This window comes from Macrobrachium rosenbergii, chromosome 5, assembly GCF_040412425.1.
Source record: "Macrobrachium rosenbergii isolate ZJJX-2024 chromosome 5, ASM4041242v1, whole genome shotgun sequence".
Lineage (NCBI taxonomy): Eukaryota > Metazoa > Arthropoda > Malacostraca > Decapoda > Palaemonidae > Macrobrachium > Macrobrachium rosenbergii.
The window spans coordinates 36,004,286-36,022,837 of record NC_089745.1 but is presented as its reverse complement, the minus strand read 5'-3'; the positions used below and the strand labels follow the sequence as shown (position 1 = coordinate 36,022,837).

Sequence of the window (18,552 nt, the reverse complement as noted above, 5' to 3'; positions counted from 1 at the left end):
CTGAACTATACTAGATAATGTGTAATCGTACCTTGAAGGTGACTTACAGCATAGTGAGGCCTCATTGGGTTTGTGGTGAATCAGAACATTTTATTCTTTGCCAAAATCACCAAATTCCATTGGTGTGTAATGGAGTAAACAGCATTGTTTCAAACACATGAGGTGTGGAGGTAGTAGGCTAAGTCAGTCACACTTCCTTTTACCACAGGTTTTAGAATTTCAGAGTAATGTTGATACACTAAAAGAAAGAAGCATGGGCCAATCACATAAAAAAATTCACATAAGGAACTGTTTTTGTATGGTCGTCAATGATTTGCAGTACTGTAGTGTGATTGCCTATTCTGAAATGCAGGTACAGTACACGTGCATGGAATTACACTTTACTGAACCAAACAGCTCAAAATTTCTGAGCATGTGACTGTCATATGAATGAAGAGTGACATCATCACTTTTAAACAATTATTTTTAAAGGTCAATTCAATCAGCAATTACAGTACATAATGTAACTGTATTGTACACTCTGGTTGTAAATTGTAACACAGAAAACATAACCACACATACATGACTTGCAAGAGCAAAAACACAAAACTGTGAAGTATTTTTTTGCTGGACTGATATCCATCCAGTTAGTTGAGGTTTGTTAAGTTGAGATGCCACTGCACACATATACTGTACTGTATATTGCTTTTTTTCTTACTCTTCAGATTGATTACAGACTGCTTTGCTCAGTGCTGTGCTAGTGGAAAATGATGAGTTGTTGGTGGGAGATGGGGAGCACCCTCTTTGGGAGTACTGCTTCAAGGATTTCATGTCAAAATGTCGTGGACAAAAATGCCGCCTGTCAAAATGTTGTGTGACAAAATGCCACGTCAGTATGTCGTCACTGTTAAAATGTCGCCACAGTCAGAATGTCGCGTGTCAAATGTCGTATGTAATAATGTCATCACTGACAATGAGTAATGGCATAATAGCCAAGCAAACAGGGAAGCAATGGGCAAGAAATAATAGATCATTTTAGTCTTCTCTACATATTTTCAAGTTTATATGATGCTTGCGAAAGGAACAAGGCTGGAATGAATTGAAAATCAAGCAATTTATTGCAGGGCAACAGCCACCTCAAGGCCGTAGGTGATACTGTACTGTAATAGCAGTGAGAGAATCCAGAGAATTGTGAATGATGATGCAAACTGGTTCTGATGGATTACTTGTGAGGCCTGGCTCATAATTACGGCGTTTGACTCAGAGCGGTGATAGCTAGAGCTATCACTAGAAAACGAGTTTGTGTTTACTTGACCAAACAGTATGGGACGATTGATTTTGTATTATATAATTTTGCGATATTCTGAAAATACTTGATAGAAAAACGAATGAAGGATGTGATATCAAATATTGAAAGTTGGAAGGATATGACATATAAAAAATATTTGCCCAGGAAATCCTGCCGCATTCCTCCTTGTGGGCCTGGGTGGATGGAGACTCTTGGTATGAACTCTGACGAATTGCGGGGGTGCTTCACCATACAAACACTGACGACGTTTTGGCTCGCGACATTTTGACTGACGACATATTAATGGGCAACATTTTTGTCCATGACATATTGATGTGCAACATTTTGACATGATACATGCTTCAAGTGTTCTAAAGATTCCATGTGGCATCCTTTGCACCCACAACTTCATTGCTTTCTGCATTATGTTTTCTGAATATTCCCTTTTGTCTCTTCTTCTTAGCTGTCCACTTTGGTTTTTTTCTTTTGGGTCCATCCCATGATTGCCTGAAAGTATTTATGACTCACTGGTCTAGTTAAACTACAGTACCTGATGATGATTTTCCTAGTTAAGTACCATCATATTTTATCCAAGAATTTCACAAAAATATTGGTCGTGATTTGGATTATCCTGTTTATCAGTTTTTCCTCAGTTTTTATAATTTCTTGTCCCAGTTGTATTAAACTACATTATTATTATTATTATTATTATTATTATTATTATTGTTTTTATGATTATTATTATTATTGTTTTTATGGTTATTATCAAATAGTGTAATCAGGACTGGCTATTAAAAAACAGTACTGTACACCACTGTCTTTTAATGCAGAATATCTGGAATATAATTTATGGTAGTTTTTGTATCTATTACAGTACCTCAGAATTGTTTTTAATGCTATATGTATGCATGTTCTAGGCTTTTTTTGCTTTTCATAAATGTAGGCTATTATGGAAAGTGAAGTGATTCATTGCATAAGTTCATGCTTTAGATAAAAGTATGTTTCCTCTTTCACAAGTTTGGTGCAGAAACTGAACCCAGATTGATTATTTTTACTACTTAATGTTAGTGCTTTACTTTTAGCAAGGTGGGATATTTATAAAATAGTGTTTGCATTATATGAAAATAAATTAATTAAGTACCATTTTTTGTCTCTTCCAGTTTAATCTTCATATAGAAAAAGACAATTTCTTTCATTATGAAGGTCCAAATTCTACTGTAATCAGAGAAGAACAAAAGGCTGGCTTCTGGCTTAGCTTTTATCCTTGGCGATCAAAGACATTTAAAGTAGACCTGTATAAGCCATCTTGTGTGGGAATAGAAACTAATCAAGATTTCACGATCAGTCTACGGGTACGATGTAAGTATTGATGGTTTTGTTGCTAAACTTGTGACTAGTTACATGGTTTGCAGACACCCAAGGTTAGTCATATGGTTGTGCTTTAACACTACGAAATTTTCCTTTTCTCCTATAAGCCAGATTAGGCAAAGTAGACATTTCAGAAATGAGACAGGTTACTGGTGGGATATTAGACCCTGGTTACTGAATGGGGATGCAAAGTTTGGAAGGATGGGTCACCTGTGCATTCCATTTGGCAGTCCTAAATAGGGCAAAAACTGATTCAATGTATACCCATCTATGAAAAGACTCCATTGCAAAAGGCACCTCAAAAGAGTGGGTTAGGGTCAAACTCCAGAATACAGTAAGTTGTATTGAGAAATACAAGGAGATAAGAAAAAAGTTGGAAAACCCCTTTTGCATTACTCCAACTTCGTGAAAAGATTATATCAATGCAAAATATTTGATTAGGTAGACAGTACTCAAGAATGAATTTCACAGAGACAGAGTGCCAGAGAGGGACCTTTGGAGTTGCTGAACAGAAATATGTTAGATAGCATAAGTTGCATGAAAACCATAACCAGTACAGTAATACTTAATTCACTTTGATAGCTCTGATTAGAGACTGAGTCACAATTCAAGACTTGAAGACTGACTTCAAGGATTTTTTCTTGAATGGGAACTGCATATTAGGGTACTGTAAAGTTAAAGAGGCTGTAGAGATAAATAGGAAGAGATTAAAGGGAGTTGATGAAAAGTGATAGGCAGAAAGCATTACTGACAGAGGTCAAAGGATCTCTGCAAAGAACCTTTAGTACTGTCCATTTTTATAAATGTAACTTACCAAGTAATTACATTGCTTATAGTTTCACTCACCAGCAGCTTAAAAATTTTGAAATTCGCGGTAGTGCTAGTATCGGTGTAGGTGACTAGTCCCCGCCCACTTTTGGGGTACGAGAGGAGTGACTTCAACAGCTTGATTCAGTTGTTTTTCTGCCAGCTCCGACAGTGGTTCAGTTGTGAGCAGTTGGCTTAAATTTTGGCTTTTGTCGCTTTTCCTTTTGAGATTCTTCTTTGGGTGAAGTATATACTGGTAGCCTACAACTTTTGTATTGCAATACACTCCCTGAACACCTGAATTAGCCCTGGTCACCTACCAGCCCGAACTACATCCCCATAGCTTTTACCCACTAAGTGGGTAATTAACTGTCAGCGTTACCAACGCTTACAGGAAAATCTTGTCAAATGAGTTACCTGAAGTACCGTTGGCAACACTGCTGCAAGTCCCCGCCAAGTGAGGCCAAGATCCCCAATTGCTTTTTGTTCGCCATGTTGTGTGAGTGTGTCCCACATCAGGCAAACTTTTGGTCATTTAGCCCGACCCCCATTTAAGAATTTGGACATCAGATCACGATTTGGACTGTTTTCAACGCATTTTCTCCTGGATGGATACTTTATTGATAGGATTTGGAACTTCTCTCCCGATTTTAACTTTGGGATCGGTACTTTAGACTCGTTTGGATAAGTCAAACAAGAAGACGTCGCCGTCTGCTAGTGCCGATGCTTCCACTTTGTTTACATCTTCGACGACAGAGCCTTCTTCTGCTGGAGATGCTGACGCTCATGGGCCCTACATGTCCTGCAAGCGTAGGATGAGTACCCTCAAACACAATCGACATTCTGTTTGTATTTTATGTAGGAAGGTGCAGTGTAGAATCAGTCAAATAGGCAGCGAGTCTTGGTAGGTAGATCAGATGGAATAATTATTCAAGAAGTTGTGGGCAAGTTACTAGCTAAGTATGTCTAGTCTATTTTCTAGCTTTATGACTAAATTAACGGAAGATAAGGATAGTAGTAATAGTGGTGTAGATACTAATCGTTCTTTTTCAGCCCCCCTGCCTGTTCCAGAACCAGCCCTAACGGGTGCCAGGGGTCATGGAGAACCGCAAACCTCGGGTAGGATCTGCCGGCCCCCCCGGCACGGAGCAGGCAGTGTTGGCAGCAGATTTCCCCCTTCCCTCTAAAAGCGTTAGTTCTGAGGTGGATTTAGAATTAGGAATCACTCAGAAGGGTAGGAATTCTAATTTAGGAAGTATTCAGGAAAAGTTGAACGTGGTCTTCTTTGGGTCCAGGTTTGGTTGGGGTCGCTAATGTATAGGTCTGTCATTTAGATCAATTGTCGGTTTTATTTCCTGCTTCGTGCCCTGTGCAACAAAGGTGTCCAGATCCGTGGAGGGTCGTTCAGATTTGGTTTCTGATGTATCTGGTTCTGAATTTTTGTTTTTCCTTGAATACTCCTTCTTTGAAGGTTCCTTTTTCTTTGGGGGTTTAAAATTTCTTTTGTCTTGCGATGGTGGTAATTCTGGCGATCGAGTTTTTCCAATATTCATGATCGTGTCTTAAAGAATTTTCTGATTTGATAATGTCTATCAAGATTATCAGGGGTGGGGGGGGGACAGAACCAGTCTATTTTCTTTGAAATCTGTGGCCTCTTCGGCCGCTACAGAATTTTCCCGTTTTTCCCCATTTTCTTCTAAGCCTTCTTCCATTGCCCTTCTCAATCTTCTTTTTGGTCCGCTCTTCGGAGGGCTCTTTGGGGTCTTTGTTGCTCATCCTGTTTTCTTGGCTTTTAACTCGGCAGAGCAAGGCTTTCTTGCTTCAACCCTGTATATTAGAGCTTCAGCGGCTCCCTCCCTCTCTTCGGGGTTAAGGGAAGGAGTACTTTTTACGGATCCGTCGTCTTTATCACCTTTTGCGAATCCTGTAGTTTCTCAGGCATCCGGTCTAGTTGCTTCTGGTGTTTGCGGAGGCGTCACCAACTCCTTATTTCATTCTTTACGGGTTCCTAACTGTAATGTATCCTCCGCGATTCTTGCGGATGCTACAGCAGTCAGCGATTTGCCTGCATTCAGTGTATCAGCACCGATAGTTTCCGCAGCCTTTCCATTCCATTCTCCAGGATAGTTGGTAATTTACCTTCTTCTGTTACCTTCGGTTCGGTACCTCATAACTTCCCTTTCGATACTCCTTTGAGTTCGGTCTGGTTGGGACCTTCTCCATCTGTCCAACGTTGGCGTTGGGCGCTCCGGTGGTTACTCCGAGTGTGGCTTCTTCCTTCTTCCCTCCTTCGGCTGCTTCTTTCTCAACTTTCCGGCAGGTTTTCTCTGTCCCTTCGTCTAGGTCATCCATGTTGGTTCGGGTTGATTCCGGGTCTTCAGTTCTGGATTCCCATTCTCATGCAGTTTTGATACATCCAGATTTGAGTGGTACGGGTGTTGCGGCCTCTTCGCTCTGAGGAGTGGGCGTGGTCCGCCCAGGTGTGGCCAGCCCAGGTGTTGCATCATCCCTGTTGGGTGGTGCGGGGTTTGCGCAACCTACTTTGGTGCCTCCAGTATGTTCGCGATTGATACGTCAGGTGTCCGTCTCACACACCCAGGTGTAGCAAGTTCCAGGTTTTCAAGTTTGGCGTTTGCTAGGGGTCGGCCTGCCTCTTTCCTGTTCCGGCTCGGTCGGACCAGTCCAACAATCCTCCGGCTCGGTCGGACCAATCCGACAATCCTCCAGCTCGGTCGGACCAGTCCGACAATCCTCCGGCTTGGTCAGACCAGTCCAAGAATCCCCCAGCTCGGTCGTACCAGTCCGACAATCCTCCAGTTCAGTCGGACCAGTCCGACAAGGATTGTTCATTTGAAGAAGAGGATCCAGTATCGGATATTAGTTCTCCTTCAGCTAATGAGAATGAGTATAAGCGGATGGTAGACTTCATCCTCTCTTATCCTCAATCCAAGGTTCTGGAGGAGCCTACACTACTGAATCAAATGATGTTCGAGTCACTATATGCGACAGAACCGGTAGTTGCTCAATCATCAAAGAATCTGGTCTGCTTTGGCCTTGTCGGGCAGGCATTGAGGGAGGCAGCGGTAGGTTAGTGGCTTAGATAGGGTCGAGTAAGCAGGATTCAACCTTACTTCATATTCAGGAGGGGTTTTAACAAGGTAGCGGTTAACCCTTCTGCGTGTGTCAGGGTTCCTCTCAACGTATCTGTTAAGGCTCTTCTCTCTCGGGTTCCATCGTCAATTGTTTGGTCTCAGTTCCATCCATGAAGGCTTGTATCTTGGAGGACACCTTTGCATCCATTCGGAGGCCTTGTCCCACTCTATGTGGATGTGTCTGGATTGATAGGATTTTCTCAAACAAGATGGATGTACTCCCTCCGGTCCGGTACTTTCTGACAACTCATCACTTTGGTGTCAGTAGGGCTGGCATACCAGGTTAACATGTTGCCTGACGGTACAGCGTTCTTTGGCAGAAGAGGAGGGACTTCTTTTAAAGCTTCCGCCTCACTTCCGGACATTCGGAGAGGGTTCTGTTGAGGGCACCTTTTGCGCTCTGCAACAGTCTTTTAGGGAGGAGGATATCTCCTCCATGGTCAATTTCGTGTAGCCATCATCAGCAGTAGCATCACAGCAAGCTATGATTAGTGTGGCTGCTCTGGGTTCAAGGGATGTGGCCAGCATAACGAACTTGTTGCTTCTAACTAACTCATGTCTCCAGTGTTGGCAATTATGCATCGTTGAGGGTACAAAATGTTGAAGTAGAGGGTTCCTGTCTAACAGGGAACAGCTGGTACCCACTTGAAGAAGCCTCTTAATTCGACCCTCTGCATGCTTTCTCTTCAGGTATGTCTCAGGAATCACTGGGACTTCCACATCGAGAATGCAGGTATAATCTGGAATGATTCTCGCTTGTTGGATCGTCTGTGATAGTCAGAAGAAGCGCATCTGACATCCGGAAGGTCTATAGTCTCCCCTCTTCCCGACGTTCATCTGTACTCAGATGCCTCATATCAAGGTTGGAGAGCAACCTTGGAGGAACCCAGGCTTCGGGCCTTTGGAGGGATCGGGAATGAGAGGAGTCATAACCTTCGGGAACCTCGGCTGTAAAGGAAGCCCTCAGGTGTTTCTCAGTCCTAGTGCACAACACAGTAGTGTGTCTGCTTTGTGACATCGTAACTGCCGTGTCGTATCTGAGAACTCGGGGGGAACAAGATCATCAGAACTTAGAGATGTATGCTTTCCGCCATTCGGTCTCATTCATCAGGTAATCAGGAATTGCGGTAGTGTCAAGACGTCTATGACTCTAGCTCCTTGCTGGCCCTAACGCCCTCGGTTCCGGAATTCCTAATGCTCCTTACGGAAGTTCCGATGTTCCTCCTCATGCGGAAGATCTTTTAGACAACCGCATTTTCACCTTTATCATCCAAACTCATGCGTGATGAACCTAGTTGCGGGCGACTGCTGAGCGAACAGCTAGACAGTCCAAACACTAAAGCTATACCTAGACAGTGTTTCTTTCAGCTTGAGAAGTCAACCCGTAAGCTTTACCAGGTCAGCTTGACACGGGGAAGTCTGTGTCGTAAGGAAGGGCATTCCATTTTTAGGCCTGCCATAACCAAAATAGCTGGTTTTCTCTTATTCTTTCGGAAAGTCAAGATTCTTCCATTTGCGGCTATTGCTGGCTACCGCTCAGCACTTAGCGGTACATTTTTCCATCTTCCCGAAAATTGCTAGTAGTAAGATCTTCTTTTGATTTATTACTTTCCCTCAGGCTCCCTCGTGAGATTTGTCGAAAGTTTTAATGTTAAGATAACTGGTTAGGTGTTTTTCTTTTTTTCGGCGTTAGCTGCAGATAAAAAGGTGGGCGAGCTTTGGGAAGCTTCCTAGGCGGGAAATAAGTATTTCTCTTCTTCCGGAAGTCGTGGCGGAGGCTAAAACTCTGCTTCGTTCGTTTAAGGTTCTGTATCTGCAAGTGTTCGGTTCCGTCATCAGCGGGGATGTCTTTATGTCCAATGCGAATTTTTATCAAAGGTTGAGAAACTCCGTCTGCTTCTGTGTACACTTCTTGTCTTACCGCGGAATCCTTCCTGTCCGCTATCAGGATGCGATTAGTTACTTTCGGAGAAAGGGTTCCTGGTTCCTGGTTCTTAAGCGCTCACTACACAAACACAGTTGCGGGCACACTTCACGATTCTCGTGTGGTGCGAGGTTTATGCCCTTGAACACAATTTAATTTGATGTGACATTATATTTAGCATTTAACATTTTTTTTTTTTTTTCATTACCGCACAGTATTCAGAGTATGTCCACTTCATCTTCCTCTCTAAGGAATGGTTCAGAGTCTTCTATTGTGGAGGTAGTTTACTTGCGAGTCCGTCTGTGTTTTCTTCCTTTACTTAAGAGACGTCAATTCGCCCCACTGCATATAGTGGCGAATTCTCCTATTTAGGGTGTGCTCAATTAGCTGAGGTGGTATTCTCTTAGTGCGAAGACTCGGAAGGTTATTCACTTAGTCCACGTTTAATGGCGAAGTCTATTATCTAGGGTGCTCTTATTTAGCTAAGGTAGTATTCACGTAGTGCGGTGATTATTAGGTTAACCAGATAGAGAAATTCCTTCTAGGCGTTAGAATCTTAACCAACAGTGATAGTATAATCACATGAACTTAAGTTTAGTACGTTTTAAGTATCCTAGTCTTTGATCGTTTCCCTCCGAGAGTCCAAAGAGGTGCTCTCGTAGGCTAGCCTAGGTTGTTTCGTCGGCGCTGGGATACTTCTGCGCTCGTCAGCCTTTGCCGCAACCTGCAAGGCGGAGGGTCATCGGCTCAGCACACTGCCTCATTCCCTCCTTAATGGGTAGGCTCTGAATAGTCACCTGGGAGATGCATCGTTCTCCTTTTTACATGAAAGTTATTTTCTTAGTCCGTGTATAGCCGCTAACCCTTCTATCGTGGGTGCGTTCATTTAGCTAAGGGGGTACTCTCTTACTGCGGAGGTTCTTAGAGGCGGCCACTTGGAAGTCGGTGTCGGTTTTCACAATTTTCTACCTCAAAGACATTCAGTTTTCTTCGAAGAAGAGTTACTCGCTTGGTCCCTTTGTGACGACCAACTCTATCTTATAATTACGTAGTAATGTTAATGGTGGGGGGAACTGTAGGTAATGAATGTAGTCTGAGGAAATTTGAAATTTTGGATTATCTGTTAGTCGGGGTTCACAGTGAGAGTATTAAGTTTGACGTTAGTACTGTGAAGATAGGCATGGGACAGGTTTGGTTTCTTCAGCCTATTCTGCGCAGACATTGGCGGCAACGGGCGGCGAAGAACTCGAAGATCCTGCACACTCAACTTCTCCTCCATACATGAGAGGCTGCAATAGCCACATGAGAGGATCTTCGTACCCCTCCATACATGAGAGTGCTTTGATTAGCCACATGGGAGGTTGACCGTACCCCTCCATACATTATTAGCCACATGGGAGGTTCGTCGTTCTCCACTAATCATGGGAGGTTGTGATTAGCCACATGGTAGGTTGGTTTTTTATTTTGCTACTCTCTATCCATGAAGAGGTTTGATTACCACATGAGAGGTAGCTCGACTCAGACAGTACCTAGACATGAGACTAACGTAGGGGGTACTCTCTGTACAGACATTCTCACCTGCAGAGTGAGACAACCAGGTAAGGATACATACATTTATACAGAGTAGGCGAATAATGAGTTACCTGCTTTCCCTGTTGGCAGGTCGGGCTGAATTAGATTGATCCCACCTCCACTAAATTTTTTTAATCGGGCTAATTCAGGTGTTCAGGGAGTGTATTGCAATATGAAGTTTTCATAATAAAACTAATATTGTAATACTTACCTGAACACCTGAATGATTCCCACCCTCCTCCCCACTTCAATTTGAATAGGGATAACGCAGTTGGGGATCTCGGCCTCACTCGGCCGGGACTTGCAGCAGTGTTGCCAACGGTACTTCAGGTAACTCATTTTACAAGATTTTCCTGTAAGCGTTGGTAACGCTGACAGTTAATTACCTACTTAGTGGGTAAAAGCTATGGGGATGTAGTTCGGGCTGGTAGGTGACCAGGGCTAATTCAGGTGTTCAGGTAAGTATTACAATATTAGTTTTATTATGAAAACTTCATATTTATGTCAGGTTCTCTCCTAGCAAAACTGTTACTTTTCAGTTTAGGACACTTTTTCTTCAATTTGACCTACATTATAACTTGATTGTTGACTTCTTAGACGTAGCCTAGTATGTCTGACTCTAGTGCTGCTAGCCTATGCTATTGCAGCAAAGGCTGCAATACTAGGCTCACTAAAGAGAAATATGACTCACTTTATGTGTGTAGAAAGTATGGGACAAGAGTGTTCAGTTGATTGAACGTGACGAATGTTCAGAGTGGGATGCTAGAAAATGGAAGGTTTTTAGGTCTCATTTAGCAAAATTAGACAGAGACAGGAAACGTAAGGCGGCCGCTAGAGCCGAAAAACAGACAGTAGATAGCAAGACCATAGTTAGTTCTGCTGATGACGATATTACTGCTTTACCTTTACCTGCTCCCGGTGTGTCACCTGTTCCCAATTCTCCGACTATTCAGCCTACTCCTTTACCCGGCTCCCTCACGTCCAAACCCAATCCCATTGCCAGCCTAAAGTCGAAACTTGAATGTAATTTTGATGTCAAAATGGGATTAATTATGGATACTGTGACCCAGTTGGATGCTTCAATGTGTGTCCTTATGGACAAAGTGGAAAAAAGTGCGAGTGTTATTGAAGGGTCAGCGGAGATGGTGGCTGCTCGTCCTGCCGACGCTCCTAGGAAAAGGTCACTGGTTTACTCCCCTAACCTGGGAGCAGTCATACCGGAGTCAAGATGAATAATGAAGAAGCAAGTAGTGATAATTATGAAAAGATGAAAGTAGCAGCAAATTTTTGCCTTTAGATTCTGAAATGGAAAGAAAAAAAAAAAAGTCACTGTTGTGAATCATTCACAATGCATATGTGGTGGAAACTGACAAACTAGGAAATATAAAGAAACCCAAAGCTGTATTGGTACCAACACAGTATATAGTGTTTTTTTTTTTTCATCTAAAAAGAAATATGGTACAATGAATTTAGTGTTTCTCTCTCTCTCTCTCTCTCTCTCTCTCTCTCTCTCTCTCTCTCTCTATAATGATGTTGTTGCATGAATAAGTAATGCTGTAAGTATACTCTTAATACTGCAAGATTCAAAAACAAAATCAAGTAGTGTAATGTTTTAAAAAAATTTTTCTGTAACTCCTAAGTTAATTTGGGAATGTAAAAATTATTCAAACTCTAATCACTTCCAAAATTCTGAAAAATTTTTTAGCAAAAATTATGCTCTCGATATCCTGTATAAAATGTTTAAAAAAATCAGTTAGAAACTGGCTTATTTTCTTTATAGATATTTGTAAAAAAAAAAATATGAAAGGTAAGTGGTTAAAATACTGTATCAAAATTATAATAAAGAAATCCTTGCCTGCACAATGACTCTTCAAAAAAGTTACTTTGAGCCAACCATAAGTCAGTACTTGTAGCTTACTGGCCTGGTTATATGAATGAAAATGATGAAAAATTAATGAAACATTATTGCAGTCATGGAGCATGAGAACTTTCTGGTTTGGTTTTTGATGGAGAGAAAAGTTCACTAACTGGAGCAAAATGAATATTGCAAGCATTGATTGATTGTTTGATAACTAACAGTAAAGAAGATTAATTAGTCAGAAAGGATACAATCTGAAAGCAAATGACTGTGTCTAAAACCATCTGTGACTTAATGCTGTATGCATATAGATTTTGAGTATTCAAAAAAAATATATATCTTGTTTGAAAATAAATGAGATTTGCCAATTTGTATCTCCCTACTCTTTTTGTCTTGTTAAACTTAAATGAATACTGCTGATAGTGACACAGTAAGTATATTGGTTTGGTTTGTCACTCCAGTTTACCTAATTAACATTTGTCATCTTGCTAACATTTATTTTTATTTAAGTAACTTACCCAGTAATTACATCGCTGTAGTTTTCTACTCTACGGCAACTTGAATTTTCGAAATTTGCGGCAATCCTGTACTACTTCTGTCCAAGATGGTGACTAGCCTCCACCCACTCTCTGGGAAGGAGAGGAACAACCCTTGAAAGATGGTTCAATTTGTTTCCTGCCATCCTAGAGCTCACACAGTTGTAGGAACGCAGTTTGGTTTTTTGGAATTTGTCTTATTAGCTTCCCTTTTTGAGGTCAGGTCTGTTTAGTAGTCTAACTTGTAACGTGTGTGTAGGTTGGGATTAGAAGATGTGGAAAAACTTAGCTTCTCATCTTTCTAAGCTGAAAGAGATGGAAAGAGGAAAGTGGCTGCTGGAGCAGATAGTAAAGGTTTAGATATTAGCTCAACTCCCAACCCAGTGAGTATGGATGTACCCTCTGTTACCTCTCCTGTTTCTAATGTGTCTTTTGCCCCAACCCCTCCCATTCCTCCCTCATCTGGCTCCCTAGCTCCTGAACCGAATTGCTTTGCCAGTCTTGAGTGCAAGTTTGAACAGGAGTTTGGTCTGATGGTAAGTACAATGACACAACTCTGTGAATCAGTGCACTTTTTGATGAATAAATTTAGTGATAAAAGTGCCAGTGAAGTGATTGTGGAGGAGGTGGCTACCCGTCCTGCTGACTCTGCTAGGCAAAGGTCACTGCCAGACTCCCCTAAACCTGGGAGGATACCACTGGAGGCCCAAGAGAGGTTGGTGGGAGCTATACACGGGTAGTCACCCCCTCAGTCGAGCCTGTTGCTGCCCAGGCTGCGATAGAAGGCCGTGGGAGAGATGTCTCAGATGTCCGCCATCTCTCCTCGAGCCCAGGAACTCCTAGCCCTGATTCGAGGTGCCAGTGGCATTTCTCGAAGAAGTCTTGCCCCTTGAAGAGGCATTCTTCTGCTCAGAAACAATCTCTTATCCCTTGCAAACGACTGAAAGAACTTACCCGAAGCCCCCAAGCTTCTTGCAGCTTGTGGGATAGCCCGAGCAGCTTACTCCCGCTCAACCGTCTCCTGACTGCCATTATCAGGCAGCTATGTGCCATTGTTCGTTGTCAAAGCATCCAATGATGTCCAAGCGCCCTGTAGGGCCAGAGCATCGTTTGGCTCCCGAACTTCTGTTATCCCACAAGCGCCCAGTAGCGCCAAAGTGCCCATTGGCTGGGTGTCCAGCTCCTGCTGTCTGCTTGATGCCAACTACAGATACGCACGCCGCTGATTCTTTCTCATCAAGCTGCTTCTGTAACACGAGGAGTTAGACCCCTCTCTGGAACCAATTCAGCAGCGCTGTATTGTATTTTGGACTTTTTGAAGAAACCTCTTCCATCGAAGTCTTCCACGGACCCTTTGACTTTGCAGTTATCATCAGAAGAGGAGGAGACAGTTCAAGATTCTTCTCCGTCGGCATATGTTGCTCTCATGAAGTTTTTCCTTGTGGCATTCCTGGATTACTTCTCACTCGAGGCTCCTTCAACACCACAGTCAGCCTTTTAATGAATAACCCGTCTGAATTCTCCCGACTCCCGAGGATAATGTTATCTTCGTCCGCCAGGAAGGCTCTGGAAGACGTGCACCTTAGGCTTTCGGAGAAGAGGATTCAAGGGAAATCCTCCTCCTGCATTCTCCGTTCACACCTGTCTTAAGAGACATTACCAGTCTTATTCTACTGGAGAAGCTCCCTCTCTGGGAATGGCTGCCTCCTCCCAGGGGGACTTCTCTGCTCTGATAGATTTCGCATGAAGGTCCACTTTCACTGCTGCTAGAGTGATGTTTTCCAGGACGGAAATTGATCACTTATTGGAGAATCTCTTCAAGTCTTTGGAGGTGCTAAGTTTCCTTGACTGGTCAGATGGGGCATTAGCCAAAAAGATTCAGGAGTTTTCTACACTCTGAAGATTGTTCCTCATATTGGCTCAGCATAATCTACTGCATGGACAACGCTATTAGAGATACTTCCCAGGAATTGACCTCCCTTTTCACTATGGGAATTTTAAAGAAAAGAGAGCTCTGGTGTTCTTTCACAGAGGTTAGCCCTTCTTTCCTCCCCCCTTGATCACCATCACCTTTTCCTGCAAGCAGTGGTAAATGAAGTTTCTCCTGAACTGGAGAAGAAATCTACCCATGACCTTTTGGCCCAATCCACTAAGAGCCGTAAGGATTGGTCCACTTTTTTCTGCTAGAGCGTCCTCACTCCTTCAGAGAGCCCTTTCAAGGAGAAAGACAATGCTCTCTGTCTAGGCCTTGGGCTGGAGTCCAATTCTCCTCCCGAGCCATTAAGAAATCATCATCTAAACCTTCATCGGAGAAGTGAAGTTGCAGTCCTCCATGCACCTGTGGGTGCCAGACTCCAACTGTTTTGGGAGAGTTGGAGCGCCAAAGGCAGCGAACCGTGGATTGTAGAAGTACTGAGGGAAGGGTACTCAATTCCTTTCAAGGAAAAGCCACCCCTAGTCAACACGCCGATCACCTTGACCGCATACTCTGCAGGTTCAGAGAACTTTTTATCTCAGTCAGAGGAGGTCTCAGCGCTTCTCAAAAAAAAGAGGAAATAGAAGCAGTAGAGGACATCAGGCGATGGGGTTCTATAATCGGCTGTTTGTGGTCCCCAAATCAACTGGAGGATGGAGACCGGTCCTTGATGTAAGCACCCTGAATGTTTTCATTGAGAAAACAAGATTCAAGATGGAAACAGACCAGTCAGTTCTTGCGTCCATCCGTTGGGGGGATTGGGTGATCTCCCTAGATATGAAAGACATGTATTTTCACGTCCCGATTCATCCGGCATCAAGAAAGTTTTTGAGGTTTGTGTACCAGAACAAGGTATTTCAATTCAGAGCACTGTGTTTTGGCCTGTCAACCGCACCACAGGTCTTTACGAGAGTTCTTGCTCCCCTGGAAAAGTGGTTGCACTTAATAGGCATCAACATCTGTTTATACCTGGACAACTGACTGATTCGTTCACCCACGGAGCTACAATGTATGGAGGACCTTCAGAAAACCCTGCTTTTAACCCAAGACTTAGGATTGCTAATAAATCTTCAGAAATCTCAACTGACCCCATCTCAGAGGATTCTCTATTTAGGGTATCAGATAGACTCAGATTTTTTGGGCTTGTCTGTCCCTCAAAAGGATAGGGTCGTGCCTGAAAGCAAAGAATCTTTTTCTTACTTTAAAGAATTGTTTAGCCAATGAGTGGATGAGTCTACTGGGCACGTCATCTTCAATAGAACAATTCATCAGGCTGGGAAGACTACACTTACGACCTCTACAGTTTTTCCTGAAGAGAAACTGGGACAGGAAGACTCAGCCAGACTCATTTGTCTTTCCAGTCTCAACAGAAATCAAAGAAGACCTACGGTGGTGGCAGTACGCGGGCAGATATGCAGAAGGGAAGTCTGCTTCCTCTGAACCCAGTCCTAAACTACTTCTCTGACACACTGGACACAGGTTGAGGAGCCCATTTAGGAGACAGAGAGACGTCAGGAACTTGGTCTTGGGAGGAGACCACTCTCCATATCAACAACAAGGAGTTAAAAGCAATTCATTTGGGCCTCAGACACTTTCAGGAAGAAGTCCGAGGCAAAGTGATAGCAGTCCACTCAGACAATACCACAGCCTTAGCGCTAACTACATCAGTTGTCAAGGGGGAACACACTCACATTCGCTCTTCAAAACCATGAAGTCACTTCTTCTTTGGACGGACCGGATAGGAGCAAAGTTAGTCACCCAATTCATCTAAGGAAAACTCAATGTATTTGTGGATGGGTTAAGTCAACGCCACCAAATCCTTCCCACAGAGTGGACTCTGGACCTTCGAGTATGCGCAGATTTGTGGAAGCTGTGCGGGACACCATTCTTGGACCTCTTTGCCACGTCCAAGAATCACCACCTTCCTCTGTTCTGCTCCTCTTTTCCAGACCCTCTAGCGTGGGTGACAGATGCCCTTCTGCTGGACTGCTCTGATCTGGACTTGTATGTATTTCCCCCATTCAGTCTAATCAGGGAAGTACTAAGCAAGCTTCAATCTCACCCGGATGTCAGAATGACCCTCATAGCTCCATTCTGGCCCCAGGAGGAGTGGTTTACAGATCTACTTCCCCTTCTGGTGGACTATCCAGGGCTCCTTCCCACCATTCCAGAGCTGCTCAGACAGTCTCATTTCAGGAGGTTTCATCAAAACCTGTGGCTCAGGCTATTGGCAGCAGCAGACGACAGTCATTTAACCCTTAAACGCCTACTGGACGTATCATACGTCGACTAAAATTGTCTGTTGGGTGCCAAGTGGACGTACCGTACGTCGATTACAAAAAATTTCAACCTTCGGTCAACTTTGACTCGACCGAAATGGTAGAAAAACGCAATTGTAAGCTAAAACTCTTACATTCTAGTAATATTCAATCATGTACCTTCATTTTGCAACAAATTGGAAGTCTCTAGCACAATATTTCGATTTATGGTGAATTTTTGAAAAAACTTTTTTCTTACGCCCGCGTGGTAACTCTGCTGAAAATTTCAGAAATTCTTTCGTCATTTTGTCGTAATTTTTGCACTGTTCTATATTAGCCGTTACATAAAGTTTTATATATGAAAATGTACGCAATTTCATGTACAATACAACAGAAAATAACTCATGGTTGTAGCTTTTATCAGTTTTGAAATATTTTCATATAAATCACGATAACTGCCAAAATTTCAACCTTCGGTCAACTTTGACTCGACCGAAATGGTAAAAAAACGCAATTGTAAGCTAAAACTCTTACATTCTAGTAATATTCAATCATTTACCTTCATTTTGCAACCAATTGGAAGTCTCTAGCACAATATTTCGATTTATGGTGGATTTTTGAAAAAACTTTTTCCTTACGTCCGCGCGCCAGAAATTCTTTCAAATCACGTTGTCATAATGTTTGCACTGTTTTATATTAGTCGTTACATAAAGTTTTATATATGGAACTGTGCGCAATTTCATGTAGAATACAACGGAAAATAACTCATGGTTGTAGCTTTTATCAGTTTTGAAATATTTTCATATAAATCACGATAAATAGAAAAAATTCGACTTTCGGTCAACTTTAACTCGACCGAAATGGTCAAAAATTGCAATTATAAGCTAAAACTCTTACATTCTAGTAATATTCAATCATTTACCTTCATTTTGCAACAAACGGGAAGTCTCTAGCACAATATTTCGATTTATGGTGAATTTCTGAAAAAAAACTTTTTTCTTACGTCTGTGCGCTGTAACTCGGCGAACATCTCAGAAATTCTTTTGTCATTTTGTCGTAATGTTTGCATCGTTTTACATTAGTCGTTACATAAACTTTTATATATGAAAATGTGCACAATTTCATGTAGAATACAACAGAAGATAGCTCATGGTTGTAGCTTTTATCAGTTTTGAAACATTTTTATATAAATCACGATAACTGCCAAAATTTCAACCTTCGGTTAACTTTAACTTGACTGAAATGGTAAAAACGCAATTGTAAGCTAAAACTCTTACATTCTAGTAATATTCAATCGTTTACCTTCATTTTGCAATAAATTGGAAGTCTCTAGCATATTATTTCGCTTTATGGTGAATTTTTGAAAAAAACATTTTCCTTATGTCTCTTGCTGTAACTCGGCCGAACATCTCAGAAATTCTTTCGTCTCGTTGTCATAATATTTGCACCGTTTTATATTAGTCTTTACATAAAGTTTTTATATATGAAAATGTGCACATCTTCATGTACAATACAACAGAAAATAACTCATGGTTGTAGCTTTTATCAGTTTTGAAATATTTTCATATAAATCACAATAAATAGAAAAAATTCAACTTTCGGTCAACTTTAACTCGACCGAAATGGTTGAAAACTGCAATTGTAAGCTAAAACACTTACAGTCTAGTAATATTCAATCAATTAGCTTCATTTTTCAACAAACGGGAAGTCTCTAGCACAATATTTTGATTTATGGTGAATTTTTGAAAAAACGTTTTTTTACGTCCGCTCGTTCACAATTCATGCATCATTTTGTGATAATATTTTCTCTGTGTTGCTTTGATCATTTTACAATT

General features: G+C 42.1%; 1 protein-coding gene across 4 annotated transcripts in view; it reads left to right on the top strand.

Annotated features, from left to right (window-relative positions):
* Nemp (Nuclear envelope integral membrane protein) overlaps positions 1–18,552 on the top strand; it is a 215,263-nt gene that overhangs the window by 144,272 nt on the left and 52,439 nt on the right. For all 4 annotated transcript variants that reach the window (XM_067103981.1, XM_067103983.1, XM_067103982.1 and 1 more), the window contains one exon: positions 2,428–2,626. In XM_067103981.1, the coding sequence (XP_066960082.1) occupies positions 2,428–2,626 (199 nt within the window). The remainder of the gene's footprint in view (positions 1–2,427; positions 2,627–18,552) is intronic.